Raw genomic sequence first — 24664 nt, 5'->3', positions numbered from 1 at the left:
TATAGAGTTTCTATGCTTTCTAAATAGTACTTAACTACTACAGGAATCACCATGCAAAGTTTGAAATCGATTGGACAATTCTAACATGTTTAGATTAACGGACAGACGAACCGACCATAATTTTAAAAAAGCTGCGCTTTTAGAAAGAAGAATAAAATATTAGATCAAGTGGGGATATAAGAAGAATGAACAAATCTAATACAACTCTAGTTGATTTTATACATAAATCTATTTCTAAATATACTCTAATAGATCAGTAATCTTTGTTATTTATTATTTTTTTATGTTATTTGTTATATTTAATAAATAGTTTAAATAATCTTCTTTTTTATGAACTTTTATCAATATAAGAATACAACATGTAATCTTTTTTTCAATTATAACATCCAGTATCCTTCATAGCTCAACCCATAGAATGTTCGCTTTTAAGTAAATACTCTTTGTATACTCTGTAAAACCTTAGTGCTGAAAATAACATATGTAAAATGAATAAAGTGGTTTAGTTATCTGTTTTATATTCAGAGGCTTTTATAATTGGGGTGTATAGGAGTGTCTATGCATACATCCTCCTGGCAAAAAATGTGTCCACCCCGTAATGTGGTCTAATCCCCCCTTATACAGCCAATGTGTAGGTGTGTCAAGGTAAAATTTTCCACAGTGGCCGAAGGCCCAGAAAAATAAAGCTGGTATTAATTTAATGATTTTTATTTTAATATTATTATAAAATTGTCTTTAATACAATGCAATACATGATTTTTCAGTATGACTAATCCAGCTAATATAAATCATACAGTCATACTGGAAATATTATTCTCTGAATTTCGCCTGACACCAATTTAAAGGTATAACACCATCGATGGATTGCAGCTTGGTTTCATCTACTTCTGGTGGCCCATCCTCGGGGACAACAAGTTTAAAATATCCCAGTACTCTAGCCCTGAAAAAAATTAAATATTTCTTCAGCTTCTCCCTAATGTAATCAGGGATCTTAAGGGATAGGACAATAAACAATTTATGGATGTAATTGCACATCCTCAATGATAATAAAAAAATTAGCCCTTAGAAGGATTGAAATCACTGGTTGAAAAGTTTAGAAACAACTTTAGTACCCAGAGTTTTGGTAGCTAACAAATGAGATAACGAGGTCAATAAAGTTTGTGTAAAGTGTAATTGACAGTCAAATGATTTTTATTTTTGGTCTAAAGAGCTTCGCTACTCATGGATGTTTTAAACCTTAACCATAAAAACATACCTAAAATTCATTAATTTGTTCTGTTCTTAGCCATTTCAGAGTTCTTATGTTACTTTTGCTGCTAATTCTAATCCCTATAGCCGTTCGCGAGATACTAAGTGATGAGTGAAAACTTACTTGAGTTGTTCCACAATTTCTGGATGCTTGTCCCTAATATTTTCTTGTTCATTTGGGTCTGTTCGCAGGTTGAACAGGTACACTGCGGAGGAATTAAACACTGGCAGTTGTACCTCATTCAGAGTTCTGCAAAAAAAAATGACGACTCAAGTCTATTCAAAAGAGTAGCTGTGTTTAGTGCCCTCGGAAAATGGGGATAAATGTCACCGCTTTTGGCCTACTATTTTTTTAAATTCTTAGTAGAGGTAAAGAATAGGGAAGGGGGAAAGAAACCCCCTAGAAAAGAGATTGGGTATAGGGTATTTCCTGACGTCAATAGAATAGGCAATTAAACACCCCCCCCCCCCCATATTGCTTTAACTGAATAATTCTATTAAAATGAGTAGTAATGTTTTTTTAAGCTTAAGATTTCGATGACTTATTAATCAATTTATGTTTTTGGGATACTATTTTGTTTACCCTGCCTCAGTGCCTACCCTAATCCATAGCCCCTAAATGCCTGGGGCGCAGGCGCTAGTTATTTATAAAAGAAAACTACTCACCCTACAGAACTTACAGTAGTCTGTTCATATAAGTCTTCATCTGACTGAATTTCCTCATTTCTAAAATAATAATATACATAGTTTATTTCATTTATTTAATTAAATGAATAAGAATAAAATTTATGTACAATAGGACAAATTTTACTCATAAGTTGCATTTTCCAACATTCCTCACACTTTTCAATGTGAATATTAAAGTACAAATTAGAATTTTAGAAAAGAACGCATTTTTGGCACACCCTTTAACTATACTATTGTACTTTTTGCAAGTCCCCCCCCCCGCGCCATTAGCATGCATCCAAAATAGGTTAAACTTTACTAACCTTCCCGTTACATTACTTGGATGATCTCTTTCAAATCTAAGTTTACTTCGTTCCCATAACATAGTGTAATGTTCCTTTTAAAAAATACACTTTGTTTATTTAACAACAAGGTTGACAACAAACTAGTACATATTAAAATTCGAATTGCGCGGCTTGTGTTAAAATCATCATAAGCTCTAGTTTTTGGATATATAAGAACCATTCCTGTGCTACGTAAAGTATAGGAGCTAAGGGGTAAAATGTTCTAACTTACTTAAAACTTTTCTACCTTTTTCTCACATTTTTCAAGATAGCTCCTAAAATACAAATAGGACAAAATTGATACTTAAACTTCCAAAAACTAAAGTTTATGACAATTGAAATCTAACAGTACTCATAACATTTTTCTTCTATTAACACAAACCGTGCAATTTGAATTTTAAAAATGTGCATATTTTTTGCACAACCTTTAAATCCATTAATCTTTAAAATATTGGGCCTTTGATTTTTAAGGTGTAATGTGTTGAAATAATCATTTTTCTCGTATTCATTCGAATCCGGTGGATAGGAACCGGTTCTCATCCATACGAAAAAACTATGTCTAGCATCGTATTATATCCAGTTTTCTACGAATATAGAAATGTACAATTATAAGATTAAAATCAGTTTTTTTAGCCAGTGCCTCCGGCACCTCGGGGCTAAAAAAAACTAGTTTTAATCTTATAATTGTACATTCTATATCCGCGGAAAGCCGTTTATAATTCGATACGAGAAATAACTATTAAATTATTGAAACATAAGTGTCCCATAACAGGTTTTCCAAATATTTAAAGCATTTTAAACCATAAATCAAAGGTTAAAGGTAAATGGACTATTTCAAAATCTAAAAAAGCTTTGGTTTTTAAAATATTTTTTTTTTATCTTCTCATAAATTTATATATACATAGGTTAAGATATATATATTGTGATGTAAACAACCACATTTTAGTAAAATATAAAGTGTTCCTTGTAAATTTGTTTTTTGCGCTCACTGACGCCTGGAATGCTATGAATCCATCTTAGCCATGGTGCTACTACTAAATATTCACAGCACCATTCTCTTCCAGACAATCCAAATATTATTTTATAATCCCCCATTCTAAAGTAAAACAAGGATGACAACATCTATAAGTAGCGAAGCTCAGAAATTAGGATTGTATATCAGGAAAAAACTTAAAAATCTAGGAATCGATCTAGCACCGCAATTAATAGACAAATCTTAATGAAACTTGATGGAAATATGTAGAACATGAGCATATTCAATCCCTGATAATTTCATTTTCAACCGTCAATCCTAAATAGGAATTGAGAAAACCATGAAAACATAAAAAATCTAGGAATCGATCTAGCACCCCAATTAATAAACAAAATATTAATAAAACTCGGTGAAAATATGTAGACTGTAAAATTAATTAATCCCTGAAAATTTCAGCCCTTTATCTTGAAAAGGAGTTAAGAAAATCACGAAAACGTAAAAATCTAGGAATCGATATAGCACCCCAAATAACAAACGGACGGACAAAACAATGTATATATTAGATGGGCATATATAGTGGGAATCTTCACTAAAAATTTCAGCTGTCTATCTTGAATAGGAGCCGAGAAAATCACGTTTCCCCCAATTCATTAATTACGGACAGACGGACATTGTGAATTATAGAGTAGCTTCGCTACTAAAAAGAGAGGAAATAGTAGCTTATGAAAAATTGCGTAAAGTATGGCGGAAGCTTCCTGTCAAATGCGCTTATTAAGTCAAATGCTTTTTAAATATGCGTTTAATTATAATATATGTTTGGCCAACATTAAGAACAGTTAGACTTAATAAGCGCTTTTGACTGGAATCTTACTCACAACTTTATGGAATTTTGCAAAAGCTACTATTCCCTTACATAAATCAATCCAATTCAGGCTTAATTAATGAAGGGAGGTTAATATATTCACTATTGTTTTCTCATGAAATTGTCACTATTTGAGCATGAATTTGATTGATTTCTATAACTTGAGGATAAAAACAGTAGGTTTTATAAGCAAAAATGTAAAGTAATTATTTTAACACCATTTAATATGGTTAAAATTAAGTTAGCACAGCAACAGGGATTTATGTTTTGCTTTAAATTATAAAATTGTATGCAATTTTCCTTTCTTTGAAAAAAATAACTTTGCTAGTAGAATAGATAATTTTCTCAATGATATAAATACAGTTACTATTAAACATGATGATAATGTCAAAAAGACATTAAAAATTGACAAAGGACAATAGACCCTTTTTAAAACAGCCAATGTAAAAAAGTTACACACCCTTTAAATTTTAGAGGAGTGTACCACTTACCACTTATTTTATCTTTGAGTATATTGAGGGACTAGGGAATGTGATTCAGACAAACAATTCTAAGAGAAAATTTCCCCACACCCTCTTCCCTTATTTTTCCCATTATTAGCCACTTCCCTTCATCTACATCAAATAACAAGTTTTACGCCAACAACTCTACGCCAACAAAATATTTATTTTTTGGCAATTTCAAATGGAATTATAATTGGCTGAATCACAGACCCTGAGAATATTAAGGGGGATATCAAAATTCGTAGAAGTGTTTTAAAAGTTTTCAGGTGCTGTTCACGCACCCCCTGGCAAAACCCTGTGCACGCTACAAGCTATATAGTTACCTGATTGCCCCAACATTATGATTGATGTTATAAACCATCTCTGTTCTCACACTAAAATAAACTCATTCAATACAAATATTTTTAGCACTCTAGCGCCTGTCTGTTAATAATGCCTGCCATACAATACCTTATATTTTTAGAAATTGTATTCCATTGGTCTATACCATCAAGGTCCAGTTTTAAAGATGGATTCCCTTTAAAACCTAAAGAAATAACTTTAATCATTTAGAAATCATTATTAAACAAAGATTTTACACATGATCTACATTGTACATTAGTCATATCATTTTCTTTTTAAAAGCCAAGCTTTTTTATAATTAGGGTCGGTCAGAATGCCCGTTCGTCCGTAACGATTAGCTATTTTCCTTAATTAAGATAAGTTAGAGTTGTCCTATCAATTTCAAACTTTGCATGGTGATTCCTATAAAAGTTTAGGTACGATTTAGGAATCGTAGCAACTTCATAAGTTTTACCAGAAAGTCAGTGCTTCCATTTCAAACAAACCTTGGTAAAAAAAATATCCAATAATATGCTTAAATTTTTATAAGGAGGAACGTTATTGGATCATTTCAGCCGGCAATTGAGAAATTCAAATATTTGATCTATGTTGCCACCTGCTAGATTTAGGAAGGTTGGCATCCAATCAACCATATGCATTAACCTAAAATAAAATGAAATAGGATATTTGCAAAATTTAACACTGAAGGTATATGTTATACTAGCGGCTTCACTCCAAGCCTTCTGCCATAGAGGTATTGGAAAGGCCCCCTAGGAATCATTATATCAAAAAAAACAATTTAAAAAACGCCTAGGTAATAAATAATTTAAAAAAGATAAACTGTATTGCCTTTAAATAAGTATTCTTGTTTTTAATAATAATTTGATAAGTAATAATAATTAATTATTTAAATGAACATTTGGACGTACGGACAGTCTGTCTGAGCGTAGAAATCCTTGAAACTTTATTGCCAATATAACAAATATAAATTGGCTAAAAGAGCACATCTATTCTAAAAATGTAGTCTGTCCCTTTTACATTACCTCTCATTAACATATGATGGGTTTTTCAACAAGTGCGGGGCGTGTACAAAGGTTGGCACCCTAGTCCCTCCTTCAAATAATGTGTTCTAGAAAAAAAATTAATTAATAACTAATTATTTTTTGTTCATTTCAGGACGTTTCAGTGTGGGAGGGGTGGTAATGCCCCCTTAATGATGCACCTCCAACATTTAAATCAGATTTATTTCACATTCTAATAACAAATTTAACCTCAACTTGAGAGAGAGGGCTAAAACACCTCCCTTCCGTTTTGAGAATGGGGAGGGGGGAGAATAAAAAACAACCTAAAATCTCTTAAACCTTAGTATTAGGCAATCAATTTTAAAATCGAAGCTTTTCTATGATAAGAGTCTGTGTGTCCGTTCGTACGTTACGGTTAGCTTTATTGATGACTACTGTAACAGTTAGGAACGATTTAGACTCTATAATCGTTACAGCAAATTTCCTACGTACATTTAAAACATGATAATTTTAACTTTTTTGACTGCTCTTTTTTGTGTGATATAATTATCCTATTCCTCTAATTTTTGAATCAATGATTTCTAGGGCAATAATATTTTAAGCGAATCATCTCTCTAATCAGGTCATAAAAATGTAAATATGTCCTTTAACAGAATCCTGTTTTAAGCAATTTTGCAACAAGCTTATAAACTATTTTGTTTACAACTTTAAATTAATATTCTGCTTATTAAATATTATAAATAAACAAAATTGTTCATGTTTGTTGAATTCAGAGCTGCACTTTTGTGGATGTTGTCATCCTTTTATGGATTTTACCCCTCCGCTACCAAAGAAAATCCCCCCTATCCTTATTTTTTACCTTATTCCCACGTAGTGGCCAGTTTGAAGCCCCTTCTTTAATTGAGCCGCCATTGTCAGAAGTAAAGACTATTATTGTGTTTTCATATAGTTTATTTTTCTTGAGTGCTCGCATAACATTCTGTACTGCAAAGTCCATGTCCAATACCAGTGCTGTATAAACATCCCTATAATAATAATTTTGTACTGCAAAGTCCATATCCATTACCAGTGCTGTATAGTGTATAAACATCCCTATAATAATAATTTTGTACTGCAAAGTACATATCCATTACCAGTGCTGTATAAACATCCCTATAATAATAATTCTGTACTGCAAAGTCCATATCCAATACCAGTGCTGTATAAACATCCCTATAATAATAATTCTGTACTGCAAAGTCCATATCCAATACTTGTGCTGTATAAACATCCCTATAATAATAATTCTGTACTGCAAAGTCCATATCCAATACCAGTGCTGTATAGTGTATAAACATCCCTATAATAATAATTCTGTACTGCAAAGTCCATATCCAATACCAGTGCTGTATAAACATCCCTATAATAATTGATTTAGAATTAATTGGATAGTGACCCATCTTGTCACTTACTCAAATAAAATTATTCTTCAAGCTGGCTAATAAAACGATATTTCCCATCCCCGTCCCTTACCACGGAGGAACCAATAGCTGAGGACTATATTAGCATCCTTAATTTATGACCAAAAATATCCATGTATAATTGTATATTCATTCTCATAATAAAAATGTTAAAATTATCTAATTTTCTTGTGATTAATGATTATATGATTTACATTTTCGCATGGAAATTAATTAAATTATTGATAAATTTATAAATCAACTTTTTATCAAGAAAACTGTGCATAAGGTAATGCTAGTAAAGTATTTATCCCAACGCTTAATCAAATACGCCAAATCATAGCCTCCCAGTGGCTATGCCCCTAGAAGCATGTTTAATTCTAATTTGAAAAATATATTATTTTAGATTTAGGAGTGGTCACATTCTACTATGGGTGATTTCTCTTATAGGTGGTATACTTATCCTCCCCCAATATAGCAATGATCCTTCCTTGGACCTTCATTGTAACAGATAGGGTTCAGCAATTAGCAAGATCCTTTGATATACACACACGCACATACATAGACATCATACTACTGTCAAAAAAACTTTTGGGTACATAGATTAGATTTTTTTCTGAAACAGCCTGTATTTTCCTCTTGCTTACCTCATTTGATTTACTGTTGTTTTGATTCGTTTAAAACTTCTTAATGTTGGCTGTAATACGGTATGAGGATTCTAGACACAGATATAATGTTTATCGTATAATTTCATAAACAGTTGTCTGCGAATAGAAAAAGAACCCGGTATTAGTGTCTTAGAAATTATCTTAGTGACGTCAAAAAAATAGGATGTGTCGATACTACTAGGATTTTTAAGAATTGTTAATATAGGCCTGAAATCAAGATTTTTTGTGCTTTTAAAAAATATTAAAAATATTTCTAAAAATTCTACATTATTTTTGCTCACTTTTAAAAAACAAAATCAACTTTTTTTTATTTTTTTTTTATAAAATTATCTTTCAAAATTGAAATAAGATCTATCAGCTGATATTGTACTTCTTACATAACTCAAGAGTTGACTTACAATGTGTAAATATTTTATAGATTATTTAGCAAAATAATAAAAAACCTATATGTAATTTCGTGATTAATAATTGGCTTAATCTTACATTAAACATTGAATGATTTTAAATAATTTTCAAATATTTGCTTTTATAATTATACTTATTGTATAAACACCTCATAGGTTAGCGCAAAATGCTATATATTTTATCACATATGAGCTATTTTTTAAGCCAGCTTTTTAGTCAAAATTTCAAACCAATAACAATTAAATCAAAAGATATTTGGTTAAAACTATATATAAACGAGAGTAAAGAAATAAGATATTACTATCAACAACAACAAAAAAGGGTTTTGTCTAGTTTTTGGTAAAAATAACGCATATTTATCATTTTAAATTAAAGCTATCTTTTCAAGATTACATCTATAAATTCGTCTGTATTTTATAACTTATACCTGTTAATCAATTGATTTTCCATAATAATTTTATTTCTATATTAAATTTAGAGACAGCTAATTTTTCTTTAAATATAATGAGATGTTTATCAGAAATTTTTAATTAAGCATAATAATGTATATATTAAAAAGACAATTACGAATAAAAACAAAACAATCAATTATTAGATTATTTATATCAATAAATTTAACGGAATTTGAACGTAATTGTTAAAAAAGCTAGCTTAAACAGTTTTGCCATAAAAAATAACCTTCTTTATGAAGATAGCCTGATATCTAGTTGCCGAATGTGTACGCAGTTTCCTGGGTGTTTCCTCATCCTCGCTCAATATTTACTACTAGCTACAAATCTTCAAACTTCCCTTAAAAAAATCAAAATTTGAATGTGTAAACGATTTATACAATATACATTATAAATTTGAATTTTTTAAATTTTGATTTTTTTTTTTTGAAGTTTGAAGCTTTTTTAGCTAGTAGTAAATATTGAGCTAGGATGAGGAAACACTCAGGAAACTGCGTACACATTCGGCAACTAGATATCAGGCTATCTTTATGAATGGTACATTCTAACAAGGGTAATGATATCCAGTAGAGCAACATATTTAACAAATATGTCTTTAAATAATCAGTCTATTTAACAAATATCTTTTTAAAATGCATAAGTTATATTACCTCTCACAAGATTGTTTAGTCCTTTGACACTGTACATAATTATTATTTGATTGATCTATCCTTAATTTTTATTCATATTCAATTTTATTGTTTGTATATAAATATTTAATACCTGTATTATAATACGGTTATTATTTTTTTTGCTATGTTTTTATAAAATAAATATCTAAGCAAATGTTACCAATTCTTATAATTATCTGGAATTGAAAAGAATTACTTTCATTCGGTTGCTAAAAAGAGGAGAAAAAGAAATGTATTGAGTCAGATAGTAGCCTTAACCTGTACAGCTTTACATTTATTTCATAGATAAATTGAAATTGAAATTAGATAAAATTATTAATTGATTTTAGATTATTAAACAAGACATGTTAGAATTATCCTATCAATTTCAAACTCTTCATTATGATTCCTATGACAGTTAGGTATAATTTAGAAAGCAACTCTATCATTGTTAACAGAAAGTCAGTACGTCCATTTAAAACATGCTTTGTGTGTTTTTTGGCTGCTATTGAAGAAAGACAACTGAAATTTTAAGTGAAAAGGTCTTTTAAGCGGTTTTTCAATGTATTTTTTTTACAGTAGCTTTTGATGGATTATTTTAGGTTAGGTTAGGTGATTGCCCTGCATGGTTAGGAAAATGGCCCCGCATGGATAGAGCCCCCCCCCCCCCGCAGTGGCTAGAAATAGGATAAAATCTACTGTGAAAATACCAAGAAACGTCCCTTAAGAGGCATTGTCATGAAAGGGACTATACCCAAGATATATGTGCATCTACTTAACGACTTCCAAAATTTGAGGGTGCCCTCAAGTAATGACCCCTCCCCCCCCCCCCCTGCATCTACTCTATACATTATTTTGTCTGTCTGACTGTCGGTCATGCTTAAAAAACCTTATTGTTGGAGAAATGTTATTTTCACGACTGCTTTTTTAGATAGCCAGCTGTAAGTTTTAGTCAAGATACCTTATATTTATACAGATCTGCTCCATATATTTATTGTCTGTCTGTCTGACAGATATACTTAAAAGGACAATTTAGTTTTAAAAGAAAAAAATTTAAAAAATGTTGGTGGTTTTTTTTCTAAGCGCGTGAGGGTGCAGGTACCCTATCCTAAAATAGTTAAAAACCTTCCCATGACCTATGACCTATGTCCCTGCAAAGGAGAAGCATATTAGTTAGGAAGATCCTTCCATATAAATAGACACACACACACAAACATTCTTTTACTTTGATATAAGGATTAGCATTTTGTTACTGTATCCTATTACTAGCGGCTACGCCTTAGAGGCCTCTTGGGGCACTTGAGGAGGAGAGAGTCCAATTTAAGAAACCAATTAATTTTTCTAGATTTTAAAAGAAAAAGACAAACAAACAAACAAAGAGACAGACAAACAGACATCCTGTTACTTTATTATATCCTATTATATAAATTAGTAAGCTAAGCTTTTTTTGACTGTAGCAACGGATCTTGTTAACCGCTGAACCTAAAGGGTTCTTCTTTACAGTGAAGCTTATTATAGGTATAGAAAAGTTTATAACTATTTAGGAAGAGGGCTCTCCACTCTCCAAAAAAAATAACACCTAGAAAAAAAGTACCATCTCCGCAATTTTACTTCTTTGTTTTAAAACTTAAATTGAAAATTGGAAGAATGAACTTTCCCCCTTACCACCCTAAAAGCTTCTAGTGATGTTACTGCTAGTGATAATATATTATAGTTTATATCAACATAGTATGCGGATTTTAAGAAAAATTTAATCAAATATGCGGACTTTTTTCAACCTTTTTTTGACAACATTTATTAGACATATTAGAATTATACTATTGATTTCAAATTTTGCACGGAAGTATGTCCTTTTACTGTATGCTATATTTACGCAATTTTGCAACAAATTTATGTGCAATTTCATTTAGACTTCAAAATTAATATTCTGCTTATTAAGTTCTGACACTCTAGCTATTGTGCGTTTGTTCTACCTTCTGATTTTTGTGCTTCGTTTTTATGGATGTTGTCATCCTTGTCTAGAAAATACAAATTAATTAATCTATGGTAGAAAGTACAGAGAGTATAAATTATTTCCTACATTTTCTTTATCAATTATCAATTATCAATCACCTCTATTATCCATCTCTTTTTTAGGGGTTACCTTTCCCACCTCCCCTCTAATCCCTCGTTTTTAGTTACGTCACTAAGATAATTTCTAAGACACTAATACCGGGTTCATAGAAAAATGAAGGAAAAAATAATGGTTGCTTTCTCCCAAGGCGCCATGCAATCACAGGGATCCCCCCTCCTTAAATGGGAAATGAATTAGAGGTTGGGGGGCCTTTAACCGATTAATATCCGCTAGATTAGAACCAGTTCTCAGCCATACTAAACAATAATGCAAAGCATCGTATTCTAGAGAATTTTCCGCGAAAACTAAAATAAAATAATGAAAATAAAACCCGGGCCTTCTTAACCTTGTATTAATTTTCATATTAATATCCTTGGAAAGCTGTCTTTAATACGATATAATTACCTGAAAAGCTAGATACATAAAGAATGGTTTGTCATCTTTAGATCTTTTCCTTTTTTTCTCTCCAATGTCATTTATTATTTCCACTGCCCTATCCCTATAACACAACAATGGATATTACCCCGTCCCGGATTTGAAAAATTTTGTTAAAATTTTTGCCCCCAGCCAAAATATGGTTGGTTTATGCATAAAAATGACCCATGCAAAATATTTTTATTGTAATGCAAAAATTGCGACGGTACAAGCACTGCAAAGTTTTTAAAATCTGCAAAAAACCCTGTTTTTATGGCATTTTTGGGGCTTTTGTACCAACCCAATTTTAAAGATTTTTACAAAATTTCAATTCAAGTGTGTTGATATATACCTGAAATTTACCAAAAAAAATGGGAGCAGTCTCAATTATAACATATGAAGGTGTAGCAAGTAATCTTCCAAATACAAAATTGTCAAATTGCATACATATATAATAGGGTTGGGCCGGATACTTTTTTGGACGGATACTGGATATCTGGCTGATTTATAATGCCGGATATCCGACATCTGGCCAGATATCTAGCAAATATCTGGTAATTTGGCCGGATATCTGGTTATTCGGCCGGATATCCGGTAATTTGCCGGATACCAAATATGTTGCATTATAAATCATCCGGCCAAAAAAGTATCCGGCCTACCTCTATTATATAAGTATGAAATTTGTTTGATACACAAAACTATCCCTTCTTTAGATTAAACTTAGCGGTTAAAACGTTTATACACTTAACTTAATAAACCAACCAATCAAAATTCAATAAAATTCTCAAAAGTTGTTAACCTAATGAATTAGAAAAACAATTATAAAACTTTGGGGACAAGTGAAATAAACAGTCCAATTTCCCCTCCCTCTCTGAATTATACCAGAGTGTACCAAAAGTCTAATAATAACTAGGGAGGCAGAGCACAATGGGCTGTTAATTACACTAGTCTCCGAAGTTTTAAAAACTTTTTCATTTGTTTGCTCAACAACTTTTTAGATTGTTTGAAATTTTAATAGGTTTAATAAGACGTTCCAACCACCTATTGTAATCAACAGAAAGAGTAAGTTTGTGTATAATCATGGGTTATACACGTCCATTTATCAGCCATTGTCTTCTCTATCTAGATCCGTGTACCCAAAGTTTAATAATAACTGAAACACTTATATTTTTATTACATAACAAGAAATAACATGTTATTCAAGAATCTAAAGGGATAAGACAATGTCTAATAAATTGATGTACATCCCCAATAATGATACAAAAAATTATCCTTCGGTAGATTAAGACTAGAAGTTGAAACTTTTAAACACTTAACTTAATAAATCAACCAAATAAAATTTACTGAATTTCCCCAATGTTTTAACCCAATTATAAGAAAACACCGTTATAACACTTTGGGGACTAATTTAATAAACAGCTCAATGTCCCCTCCCTCCCTGAACTATACAAGAGTGTATCACAAGTCTAATAATAACTAGGGAGGGAGTGGACATATGGCTGTTTAATACACTAGTCCCGGAAGGTTTATAATTTTTTATTTCCTGGCTCAACAACTTTGGAGACTTTTATTGAATTTTAATTGGTTGGTTCATTAGGTTTAGTGATCAAACGTTTCAACCACTATGTAATCAACAAAAAAGGGTCAGTTTGTGTATCATCATGGGATATACAAATAAATTTATCAGCCATTGTCTTATCCCTCTAGATCCCTGTACCCAAAGTCTAATAATAAATGGAACACTCATTTTTATTACATAACAAGAAATAACATTTTACTGAAGGATCTAAGGGATAAGACTATGGCTAATGAATTGATGTACATTAGACTGGCCCAAAAAAACATAAATTTTTAAATCTTTACCATAACAATTTGCGGATACATTGAAGTTATTACCGGCTCAAATGTAGACCTTTTAGTGAAAACGAGACCTCTCTACAATGAAAATTGATCTCGAAATTTCAATCTTAAGCTTTTTATCAAAAACTTCATATTTTCATGATTTTAACAAGAAATAATTAAAGAACTGCCAACCTAAAATAATGTAACAAGAGTTCAAATATAAAGCAATCATAAAAAGTAGGCAGAACCGCCATACCTGCCGAATAATTCCGAAAAACGTCTAAAAACATTGTTTTATTTAAATTGATAATTTGTGTAAGAAATTGAACTAAAACAGTAGCTATTAGTCTTGTGAGAAGTGAAATGATGAAAAATTCTAAAAAATATACATTTTAAAGACATAAAATAGGAAAAAGTGTTTTTAATAAATTTCATGGCTCAACAGACATTGTCGCCAATAAAGAAACAATTTACTTAAATAAAAAATTAAATGAAGGTAAAGAAATATGTAATATACTTATTCTCATATTCAACCTTAAAAAAAGCATACTAATAAAAAAATTAATATTGCAAAAAATAATTTGATTGTTTTTTATTAAACCAGGAATAAAGAGTAAGGCTTATCTTTAATTAGTTTTCTTCAATGATTTTGTAGTATGAATTAGCACTCCCAAATTATTGTAATTGTACAAAAATAAATTTTTATACTTTCTTTCTTCATATGTTTATTCCTGGTGATTTTAATATTTTATTTCAATGTTTGTAAACAAACAGACAGAAAATTTGATGTTTTGCTTTATATCTGGTGTAAGGCATTCATAATTTGGGGAATAAAAGGTGAAAATAAATATGCATTTGACGAGATAGCGATAGATTTTTTCTTAAAATCAATTATAGGGCTAAAATCTACAAACAATACATAACCTATTTTTACATAACGCACATTGAAAAGCGATTTAGACCTTCATATGGGCCACACTAATGTACATCCCCATTAATAATACACAAAATTAACCCTTCTGTAGATTAAAATTAGTGGTAGAAACGATTGAACACTCAAATTAATAAACCAATCCATCAAAATATATTGAAAGTCCCCAAAGTTATTAAGTCAACGAATAAGAAAAGGTTATTTTCAAACTTTTGGGACTAGTGTATTAAACGGCCTATTTTGTCCAACATATTTCTGATACTTATTAAATGCAAATCTTTTCTATAATATGAGTCTGAACGAACTCCGTAAAGGTTAGCTCATTTATTTAATCTAAGCAAGTTGAAATTTTTTGATTAAAACTTTGGTTGATGATTCCTGTAACAATAAGGGTTTAGAAAGTGTAGCAACTCTGCAATCGGTACTTCTGCTTTATAGCTTTAGTTTTTGATATATTGAAGACGTAAGTTTAATGCAAATTATTGCCAGTTTCCCAAGTGCCAAGTCGAGCACATACCCCCCCCCCCCCCATCTCACGACCTTGAAAAAAGGAAGGGATACTTTCTAGTTTGTTTCTTAATTATATAAGGTCAGGTTAGGATAGTTTATATTGGGTACCAGGGACCCTTGCAAGTTAATATAAGGAGGGAGGGGTTGTCAGTGATCAAAAGACACTTTGAGGGAAAGCACCGAACATCTTTTATAAGCTAAGACATCTTTTTCTAAAATTAACAGAGATAAACAATGAATAATGACACATAAAAAGATAATGTTAAAAATTATCTAATTTTCACAAGAAGAGCTTCTCCATAGTACTTTCTAGCGGTAACGCTCCTAAAGGACTCTTGGGCACCTGAGAGAAGGGTTGATCCTCTAATTTTATTGAAGTGGTAATAACTGAAACATTCCCTGGATCTATCAGTAACTTTACTGTAAAGAAGAAACAATTGCATACATATATAATAGGGTTGGGCCGATACTTTTTTGGCTGGATACCAGATATCCGGTTGATTTCTAATGACAGAGAATCGTTATATGGCAAATTACTGGATATCTGGCCGAATAAAAGAACATCGGCCGAATAACCGGATATCCGGCCAAATAACCGGAAATCCGGCCAAATAACATATATTTGCCGGATATCCGGCATTATTAATCAGCCAGATATCCAGCATCCGTCTAAAAAAGTATCCGGCCCAATCCTATTATATATGTATGCAATTTGACAATTTTGTATTTGGAAGATTACTTGCTACACCTTCATATGTTATAATTGAGACTGCCCCCATTTTTTTTGGTAAATTTCAGGTATATATCAACACACTTGAATTGAAATTTTGTAAAAATCTTTAAAATTGGGATGGTACAAAAGCCCCAAAAATGCCATAAAACAGGTTTTTTTCAGATTTTAAAAACTTTGCAGTGCTTGTACCGTCGCAATTTTTGCATTACAGAAAAAATATTTTGCATAGGTCATTTTTATGCATAAATCAACCATATTTTGGCTGGGGGCAAAAATTTTAACAAAATTTTTCAAATCCGGGACGGGGTAATGGATATAGTATACGTTATATTGACAAAGGAAAATTTGTCGTCAATTTAGGTTCCTACTATGGACCTCATTTATTAGTCAGTTCATTCTTTCATGTGTCTCCTTTTTTAAATACTAGCTTATTACTTTATGTTCCCTTGACAATGAGGCACATATATTTTAGCGGCGAACTATAAATTTAATATTTCAAAGTTGTGGCAGCCTCTAACAAGATTAGTTTTTATTGCAAAATTTTTATCAACATATTTTTATTTCATAAAATGGGGAAAAGTTTTTTTTCGGGTCTTGGAACGAAAACGAATTTGCGGGTTTTATTGCACTTTCAGGTTAGGTTAGGTTAGGTAAGAGTTAATGATTGCCCTGCAGGGTTAGAAAATAGGCCCCGCAGGGTTAGAGATAGAAATAGGAGAAAGGCTAATGTGAAAATGAAATGAAATCCGAAACTTCGTTTTCTTTCCATGATACTTATTTTCTCATGCCTTAATCCAAACCAGCTAGAGCCTTATCCCTGCAGAGCGTTACAATACACAATATAACCTGATCTAACCTGAAGTAACAAAGAAACATATAAATATCTGCACCCAACCCTTTAATTTCAATTTTGTTTCAAATTAACGAGACCAGTTTCGGTGCTCAACAAGGCTTTTGAGGGATAATACCACTACAACAAAATATAAACTACTAATTAACCAAATGGATGAGTGTTTGAATATAGCTGGTTATAGAGGAGCTGTGCTATACTAAATTGTTACCCATAAACAATGGAAGAATGTTTATTTTTATATTCTCTTGCAGGACGCTCTCCATCAAAAAAGTCATGATATTTTCCTGACATCCTATAAAAATGTAAAATATAATTCTTTATTTTAGTAGCGAATCTACTGTACAATTCACTTAAGTCTATCCGTCTTTAACGCTATGGGAAAATCTTTTTTTTGGCTTCTATATATGTGTTACTTAATTTTTTTGGTATGACAAGTTAATTGGTCTGTTGGTTTGTCGGTTATGCTTAAAAATACATAAATGCCATTTCCTTAAAAAGATTACATGATTCTTTTCCATGATTTATTACATACTATCTCTCTTTGTTTTTTATGACAACCAAACATTTACTCTATATAAATAACTTTGTCTGTACGTCCAACCATAGTTTATTTGTAGCCCATTCCCCTTCACTGAGATAAATTTAAGATAAGTATGGTACCCCCCTCGTATGTGAATAGTAGTCTGCAGCTCCATTATAAATGCCAAGAAAAGTTTGAAAGCCTCTTCTTGTGGGCAAATATTCATTCGCACAGAATCCTGAAATTTAAATATTTTATAATAGCGGCTACGTCTCTAGAGCACTTGAGAAGGGGGGAGTTGAATTCCATAGCCCATTTTTTTATTTTAGATTTAAAAAGAAAAAGAAATTTTTTTTGGGGGGTAAGGGTTTGATTTTTTTGTTGTTGAAGAAAAACCCGATCGTTTCAGCGGTTAGCAAGATTCTTTGTTACAGACAAACAGACAGACAAACATCCTACTACTTTATTTTAAGGATTATAAAGAATGAATAAGGTTTAACCATCAATAAATAAGAAATAAAAATAAAAAGTTTGTGATTTGTACTAAGAGAAACCCTTAAAAAAACAGCCAATAGAAAAGCAGTATAGGAACATATTATTGGTTAGAAAATGTCCATATTTGGTAAAAAAGGGAAGTTTTTTTTCATTTTGTTGATATAATGAGTCAGCTATAAATAGACGCTTTTCTTATGATAAAGTTTTTCTTTGTACTCTCGTTTCCTTAGCTATGAATAGCTATGAATAGTTTAATTTCCTAAGATAATGTAAGTCCTCAGGAAAATTATAATCATATCGTCGAATATTGTTATTGCTGGTAAAGCTTTTTATAGTGCCTATAATAAAATGACGTCATACTGGCCTACCATTGGTCAATTAAAATGAACAAATTGGTCATTTGTATTGTTTGACGATATTTTTTTAATAGGCACAATCTTGGACAAATTAGCTTCGGACAAAGTAGCTTCGGACAAAGTAGCCTCAGGACAAAATAGCTTCAGGACAAAGTAGCCTCCTAAGGAAAGTAGCCTCCACTGTTAATAAAGGTCAAGGCCGCAGCATTCGGCCCCCTGGCCTGCCTATCCGCGGGCGCTCGGCCCCCAGCCTAAAACCTAACCAAAATATTGTAAAAACATTATTAAAACTTGTAAAAACAATATCAAAAATTGTAAAAATCTATCAACCACTTTTTGCAAAATCCACAAAATTCTAAATTACCTATGTATTATGAGTTAATGCTATTTTTCTAAAATAAATGTTCTGAGGCTAACATAGGTTAGGTTAGGTTAGGTTATAGGCTAGGGGGCCGAGCGCCCGCGGCTAGGCAGGCTAGGGGGCCGAGCGCTGCGGCCATATTGGAGACTATTTTTCTACGGAAGCTACTTTTCTTAAGTAAATGTCCTGAAGCTACTTTGTTCTGAAGCTACTTTGTCCTGAAAATACTTTGTCCGAAGCTACTTTGTTTAAGATCCCTATAAAGAGCTTCATAGCTTGTATTATTGGAATTAATTGTATGAAAAAAAAATAAACAAAGGTGTTTGTTTACTAAAATTAATTTTAAGTTTGATTGATTATGGGACCTTCCTGATTCTCTAAATTAACTAGATCTATTCCCTATTTGTAAAAAAGCTTCACTATAAAAAAAAGATACCTAGATGCCATTTACCAGCCATGTGAGTTTGATATCCAAGTTTTAGCAGTTCTTGAGGTAGAGTTGTAACATTCAATGATAAACCTTATTGTTATAAAACCTTGTTGATTACTAATTGCAGGCTTACATTATGATTATTTCTATCTCATTGTATAAAGTAGTAAGCTTTTAGGATATGGTTCTCCTTTACATTGAAGCTTCTTATGGGTCTTATGATGGTTTTAGACTATTTTTATAGATAAGTCTGGGTATGGTTCTAGGCTATTTTACTTCCCTTGTATATCCCTTCGAATAATGAGCCACTATAATATAAAATTGGGCCAAAGGACAGTCAATTTCGATTTGATACGTCTTGTAGTATAGTGACCCTCATTTTGCCAATGTAAATAAATATATTTATAATAGTTATTACTCGCATCGTATTATGAACAGTTTTCCGCGGATATAAAACGTACAATTATAAAATTTTAACCAGTTTATTTTAGCCCCGAGATGCCGAAGGCACGGGCTAAAAAAACTGGTTTTAATCTTATGATTGTACATTTCATATTCGTAGAAAACTGGATATAATTCGATGCTAGACATAGTTTTTTCGTATGGATAAGAACCGGTTCCTATCCAGATGTACTAAACTATTATGTTTTTCAAAGCTCATAAATCATATAATTTCAAGTAATTCATGAGGCATTTCCTGTTGGCTGAAAAGGCATAATAATTTTTTCTTGTCGACCTAAAAAATATAAAACGTTTATAGATGTACATAAAATGGTTCCAGGACAAACATAGAAGTCAAAGCGTCGGATTGGAAAAACGTCGGAGTAGACAAACACAGGAGTGTATATGATATTAAAAAGTTTGATTAGGTATGTCTACACAGGTTAGGTTATGTTAAAATATGAATATACAAATAAGCACAACATTTTCATATTCTCTGATAAAGTCATGCTTGCAGCTAACTAAAATTATAAAACTCCATCCTCTTCTCTTCAACGTAAAGAACGAACTGACCAATATATATTAGGTTCATATTAGAAATAAAAATTTACGACAAATTTTATGCTGTCAATATATCCACGAATATCCTATATCCATTGTAAGAAAGGGTACTCTGTGCTCTACTGGATACTTTGAGCGAAACCACCCTTAAATTTTGTTCCTTTAATTATGGAGTTTGGGTTGACGTTTGGATATAACTTATCATAAAGTATCTGCTCTAATATAGAAAAATTGGATCAAGTGCAGTTCACAGTAAAATGTTCCTAGTAACAATTATGAAGACGAAGAAAGTGTCTCAAAAAAAATCCTGATGTCATAAAAATGAGGAATGAGGAGAGGAGGAGTGGGAAAGAAAACCCCTAAAAAAGAGATGGATAATCCCTCATTTTTATGACGTCACATTGAGCGACTTTCTTCATCTTCAATGATTATCTACAAAAAAAATCTATGAACTTTAAAGCCTGTTAGCTGGCAAACGGCTGAACGTAACTATCAAGCCCGTACACCGTTTTAAGTATCATAAGAAGGCCTATAAATAATCTGGAATAGCCAAGATCCAATGATACACAGGAAAAGCTTCACTGAAGAAAAAACGGGCAAAATAAGTCTTTTTGCGCATTTATGTGCACTGCAAGATTATTGACTAATAACTATTTCAGATTATTTATTTGTCGGTTAAAATTTTGTGCGAGCATAATCAATACGTTCCACCCTTTGGCCGTTAGAAGCATTTAAAGTTCATAGATTTATTGAGATAATCATTACCAGGAACATTTTACAGTGAACTAAACCTGACCCACCAAATTATTTGAAAAAATTAAACCTGTTCGAAAAGGATATTTGCCCGTCAGGAAGGCAGCCCTGGAAGGTGAACAAACCTAAATTTTAACAGATTTATAAATAAGGGTGGAAAATCTTGTATCATATCGTTTTACAAACAATTTTTCACAAAATATGAAATTAAAAATTATGTATTAATCCCTTAGGGCTAACAAAAGTGGATTTTTTCTTTAATTTTTCTGTATTTTTGTCTACGAAAAGCTGTCTATAATACTATGTGACAAATAACTTAAATAAATTACCGGATTTGTATAATGGCTCTCCATAATGACGCCTTCTTTTGCAAGCCTAAAAAGATGCAAAAATTCTACACAAAAAATTTATCTATCAGTTTTTAAACTTTACATACTATAATATAACTCTCTAAAAGAGGTAGTTTTGTCAATCATCATTGGTGGGGTATATTAATTATTGCTTAATATTCAAAAACAATAATTGAAAAATATTGCAAAACTGTGTGGTAATCATTACAGAGCAAGGATAAATAGCTGTGTAGTGTTGGCATGGAGACCTCAGGATTATGCCAGGATACATCATTATAGACCAAGCCATCAGCAAGGATAAATACCTGTGTAGTGTTGGTATTGGGACCTTAGGATTATGCCAGGATACATCATTGTAGCCAAGGTCATCAGCAAGGATAAATAAATGACCAGTGTTGGCTTGGGGACCTTAGGATTATGCCAGGATACATCATTGTAGCCAAGGCCATCAGCAAGGATAAATAAATGACCAGTGTTGGCTTGGGGACCTTAGGATTATTCCAGGATACATCATTATAGCCCAGGTCATCAGCAAGGATAAATAGCTGTGTAGTGTTTGCATGGGGACCTTAGGATTATGCCAGGATACATCATTATAGCCCAGGCCATCAGCAAGGATAAATAGCTGCGTAGTGTTGGCATGGGGACCTTAGGATTATGCTAGGATACAAAAGTATAGCCCAGGTCATCAGCCAGGATATTTACCTGTCCAGTGTTGGCATGGGGACCTCAGGGTTATGCAAGGATACATCATTATAGACCAGGTCATCAGCATTGAGCAAGGATATTTACCTGTCCAATGTTGGCATGGGAACCTCAGGATTATGCCAGGATACATCATTGTAGCCAAGGTCATCAGCAAGGATAAATACCTGTCCAATGTTGGCATGGGGACCTCAGGATTATGCCAGGATACATCATTGTAGCCAAGGTCATCAGCAAGAATAAACAGAAAATTTGGCCGCACATGTCTGCTCAATCTGTTTCCTTTTTTTCGTCTTACTTTACAAGAACAGAATTGTTACTACTTATTTTATGACATAAGGTCTGGCTTGGTTAGGTTATGATTGGTACTATGTAGCCCTAAAGGGTGAGGGAACTGCACATATGTAGGGAATATATATGGCAAGTTTTCCTCCTATATGTAATCGCTCTTAAAGCAATGGAGATGTTATCCAAAATATATTTATTAGGGCGGGTTCATATCGGAATTAGACAAAGAGGGGATGTGCAACAGATAAAACTAACTTAAATAAAATTTCTGACCAAAAAAAGAATTAAAAAAAATGATATTTAGAATGCGACCACTTAAAAATGTATTTCATGTAATAAAAAAATATGCAAAGACGACATTCAAGACATCTCCAATTATCATCTCAGTTCCTAGTAGTGCTAGAGGGCTAAATATTTTTGTGCATTTCCCCAGTTATATAATGAATTTCCGACTATAAGTCAGTCAAAGTCATATTTCGCTTCCTTACCCTTCATTACCAACCGTTTACCAATACAATATAGATACAATTGTATAGCTATTTGTCAATGAGAGTAAAAAATTTAGTGAATCAGAACTAAGGCTTCATGGTGCTCCCAGGAAAGCCTTGAGGAGTAGAATCAGGAACTTTGTCCGTTTCAAAATATCTCGTTCCTAGCCTTAGAAATGACTAAAAAATCACCATTTTTATTGAGAATTGTCCAATTTGTAGAGGTTTTTTGAGAATTTCTCAGGCTAGGAACGAGATCTTTTGAAACGGTCAAAAGTTCCTGATTCTACTCCTCAATGCCTTTTCTGGAAGCACCATGAATCCATAGTTCTGATTCAATGAATTTTTGACACCCATTTACATATAAATCATCCAGAGGTGTATTATACACATAAAAATCATTTGCAGAACCCCGCTTTGGTCTCAGAAAAAAAATGTCCAAAATCGAACCACACTAATACTTATCAAATTTCCTCTCTTTCAAAATTGAAACCAGGATAAATGCGATTAAATTGTTATGTGAAATGTACCTAATCTATGCTATCTTTGAACCGAGACTAGTGCTTGCAATGTTTGTTTTTTTCACAATTTTCAGCGATTTTTTTTAGAGAACTGACTGGCACTAATTGCAGAGTAGACTTTGACAAAAGATTTTTTAGATATTATATCTTTGGCCTTATATGTTTAAGTTGAAATATGCAGAAGAGCTAAAAGCCAGCGCATTGCTGAGAAATTGTTAAAACCACCGTGCTACCGTTATCTGTTCATTTTTTAGAGGCCTGGCGCTAGTTAGCCAGTAGAGATAAAAAATGTAAAAAAAAAATGTTATTCTTCCCTGAACCTTTAGGAAAAAGCCCTTAATGGCTAGGGGCGAAGCAGATAGTTTATTTAAAGTAGATAACTCCTGCCTGGTCTTTTTGTAGTAGCAAGCTGACATGCAACCAACACTGCGAAGAAAGTCAGCAAAATTTTCTTCATTTTAACTGTTTTATTCACTTTATATCATCAGAAAAAAATCTGTCAAATATAAAATGATTATATGATAATATTTCTATCACATTGTATTATAAACAACTTTCAAACAAAATTAAATAGGCCTAGGATAACAAAACTGGTATTAATTTTACAATTTTTATAATATTCCTTAAAACTTGACTATAATGCGATGCTATACATGATTTTTCAGTTTGCTAAGAATCGGTTTTGATCCAGCGGACATCAATTACGGTTTGGAAGTCATACTGGGCACAAAAATGAAACAATTGTTTACTTCTTATTTAGTCTAGATTCAATTATGATTTAGTTATGTTCATAATTTAACAAATGTTTTTTTACTTTTGATATTAGGGATCTTAAGGGATAAGACAATTGGAAGATAGAATGATTTTAACCTCTGATTACGTCTTCCGTAAATAAAAATCATTGGTGTTTAAGTTTTAACGCTGTTAGTTTGTACAACCCAATCAAGATAACTGAAACCAACAAATGACAGAACGTCAAAGAAACGAACCTTTTCTATAATTACGGTCGGTCCGTCTGTCCGTAATGGCTAGCTCTTTTTAGACATGTTAGACATTTTTCCAACGTTTTCAAACTTTGCATGATGATTCTTTAACAATAAGGAAGCGTATGCTATGATTATCCTATTCATCTGGTTTTTGCAATAAGGATTCCTAGGACAACAAGTTACAATATTATATTTGAGGCATCTACATCCTAAAAATGAAAGTACATTCTTTTACTGTATCCTGTATCTACGCAAATACTGTAAAAAATATGGCATGGCAGACAGGCAATACAATAATTTATGTTTATAATTCTACACTAAAACTAAAACTGGTATGTATAGTATTTGTGTAAAACAAACCAACTAACATAAAAAATAAAATTTTTTTGGTGGGCAAACAAATCCCTAGGTCGGACCCAGAATGTTTGGCTAGCGTGGGCTAAACACATAATTAGTATAGTACGTT

At 32.1% G+C, this 24664-nt stretch overlaps 2 protein-coding genes across 2 annotated transcripts in view; one reads left to right on the top strand and one right to left on the bottom strand.

Moving 5' to 3' along the window:
- LOC145327805 (uncharacterized) overlaps positions 1 to 24664 on the top strand; it is a 66720-nt gene that overhangs the window by 1359 nt on the left and 40697 nt on the right. The window lies entirely within an intron of this gene.
- Positions 736 to 23717, bottom strand: LOC145327804 (arylsulfatase I-like). Its single transcript, XM_080171353.1, has 20 exons — positions 23600 to 23717; positions 22083 to 22212; positions 21190 to 21235; positions 20931 to 20985; positions 19805 to 19841; positions 19112 to 19197; positions 17610 to 17701; positions 17152 to 17237; positions 12066 to 12159; positions 8023 to 8093; positions 6796 to 6961; positions 5958 to 6043; positions 5531 to 5577; positions 5044 to 5119; positions 4917 to 4967; positions 3222 to 3351; positions 2235 to 2311; positions 1912 to 1971; positions 1370 to 1495; positions 736 to 937 (listed from the first exon to the last, which is right to left on the bottom strand). The coding sequence occupies exons 1-20, from the start codon at positions 23667 to 23669 to the stop codon at positions 808 to 810; spliced, it is 1716 nt and encodes a 571-aa protein (XP_080027479.1). The 5' UTR covers positions 23670 to 23717; the 3' UTR covers positions 736 to 807.

Source organism: Acartia tonsa, chromosome 9 (genome assembly GCF_053477335.1).
Source record: "Acartia tonsa isolate MP-2025a chromosome 9, ASM5347733v1, whole genome shotgun sequence".
Taxonomy (NCBI): domain Eukaryota; kingdom Metazoa; phylum Arthropoda; class Copepoda; order Calanoida; family Acartiidae; genus Acartia; species Acartia tonsa.
Note: the sequence above shows the minus strand (reverse complement) of the source record. Positions and strands in the feature narration are given on the sequence as shown.

What these genes read in the sequence shown, in the direction of transcription:
- LOC145327804 (XM_080171353.1), bottom strand. Translation starts at nt 23,669, where the DNA reads ATGAAGAAAATTTTGCTGACTTTCTTCGCAGTGTTGGTTGCATGTCAG. An exon ending in ATTATGCCTTTTCAGCCAAC is followed by an intron (nt 19,198 to 19,804) that starts AGGAAATGCCTC and finishes TTTATAACAATA; the next exon opens with AGGTTTATCATTGAATGTTA. An exon ending in GGCCACTACGTGGGAATAAG is followed by an intron (nt 6,044 to 6,795) that starts GTAAAAAATAAG and finishes TTTTTTTTCTAG; the next exon opens with AACACATTATTTGAAGGAGG.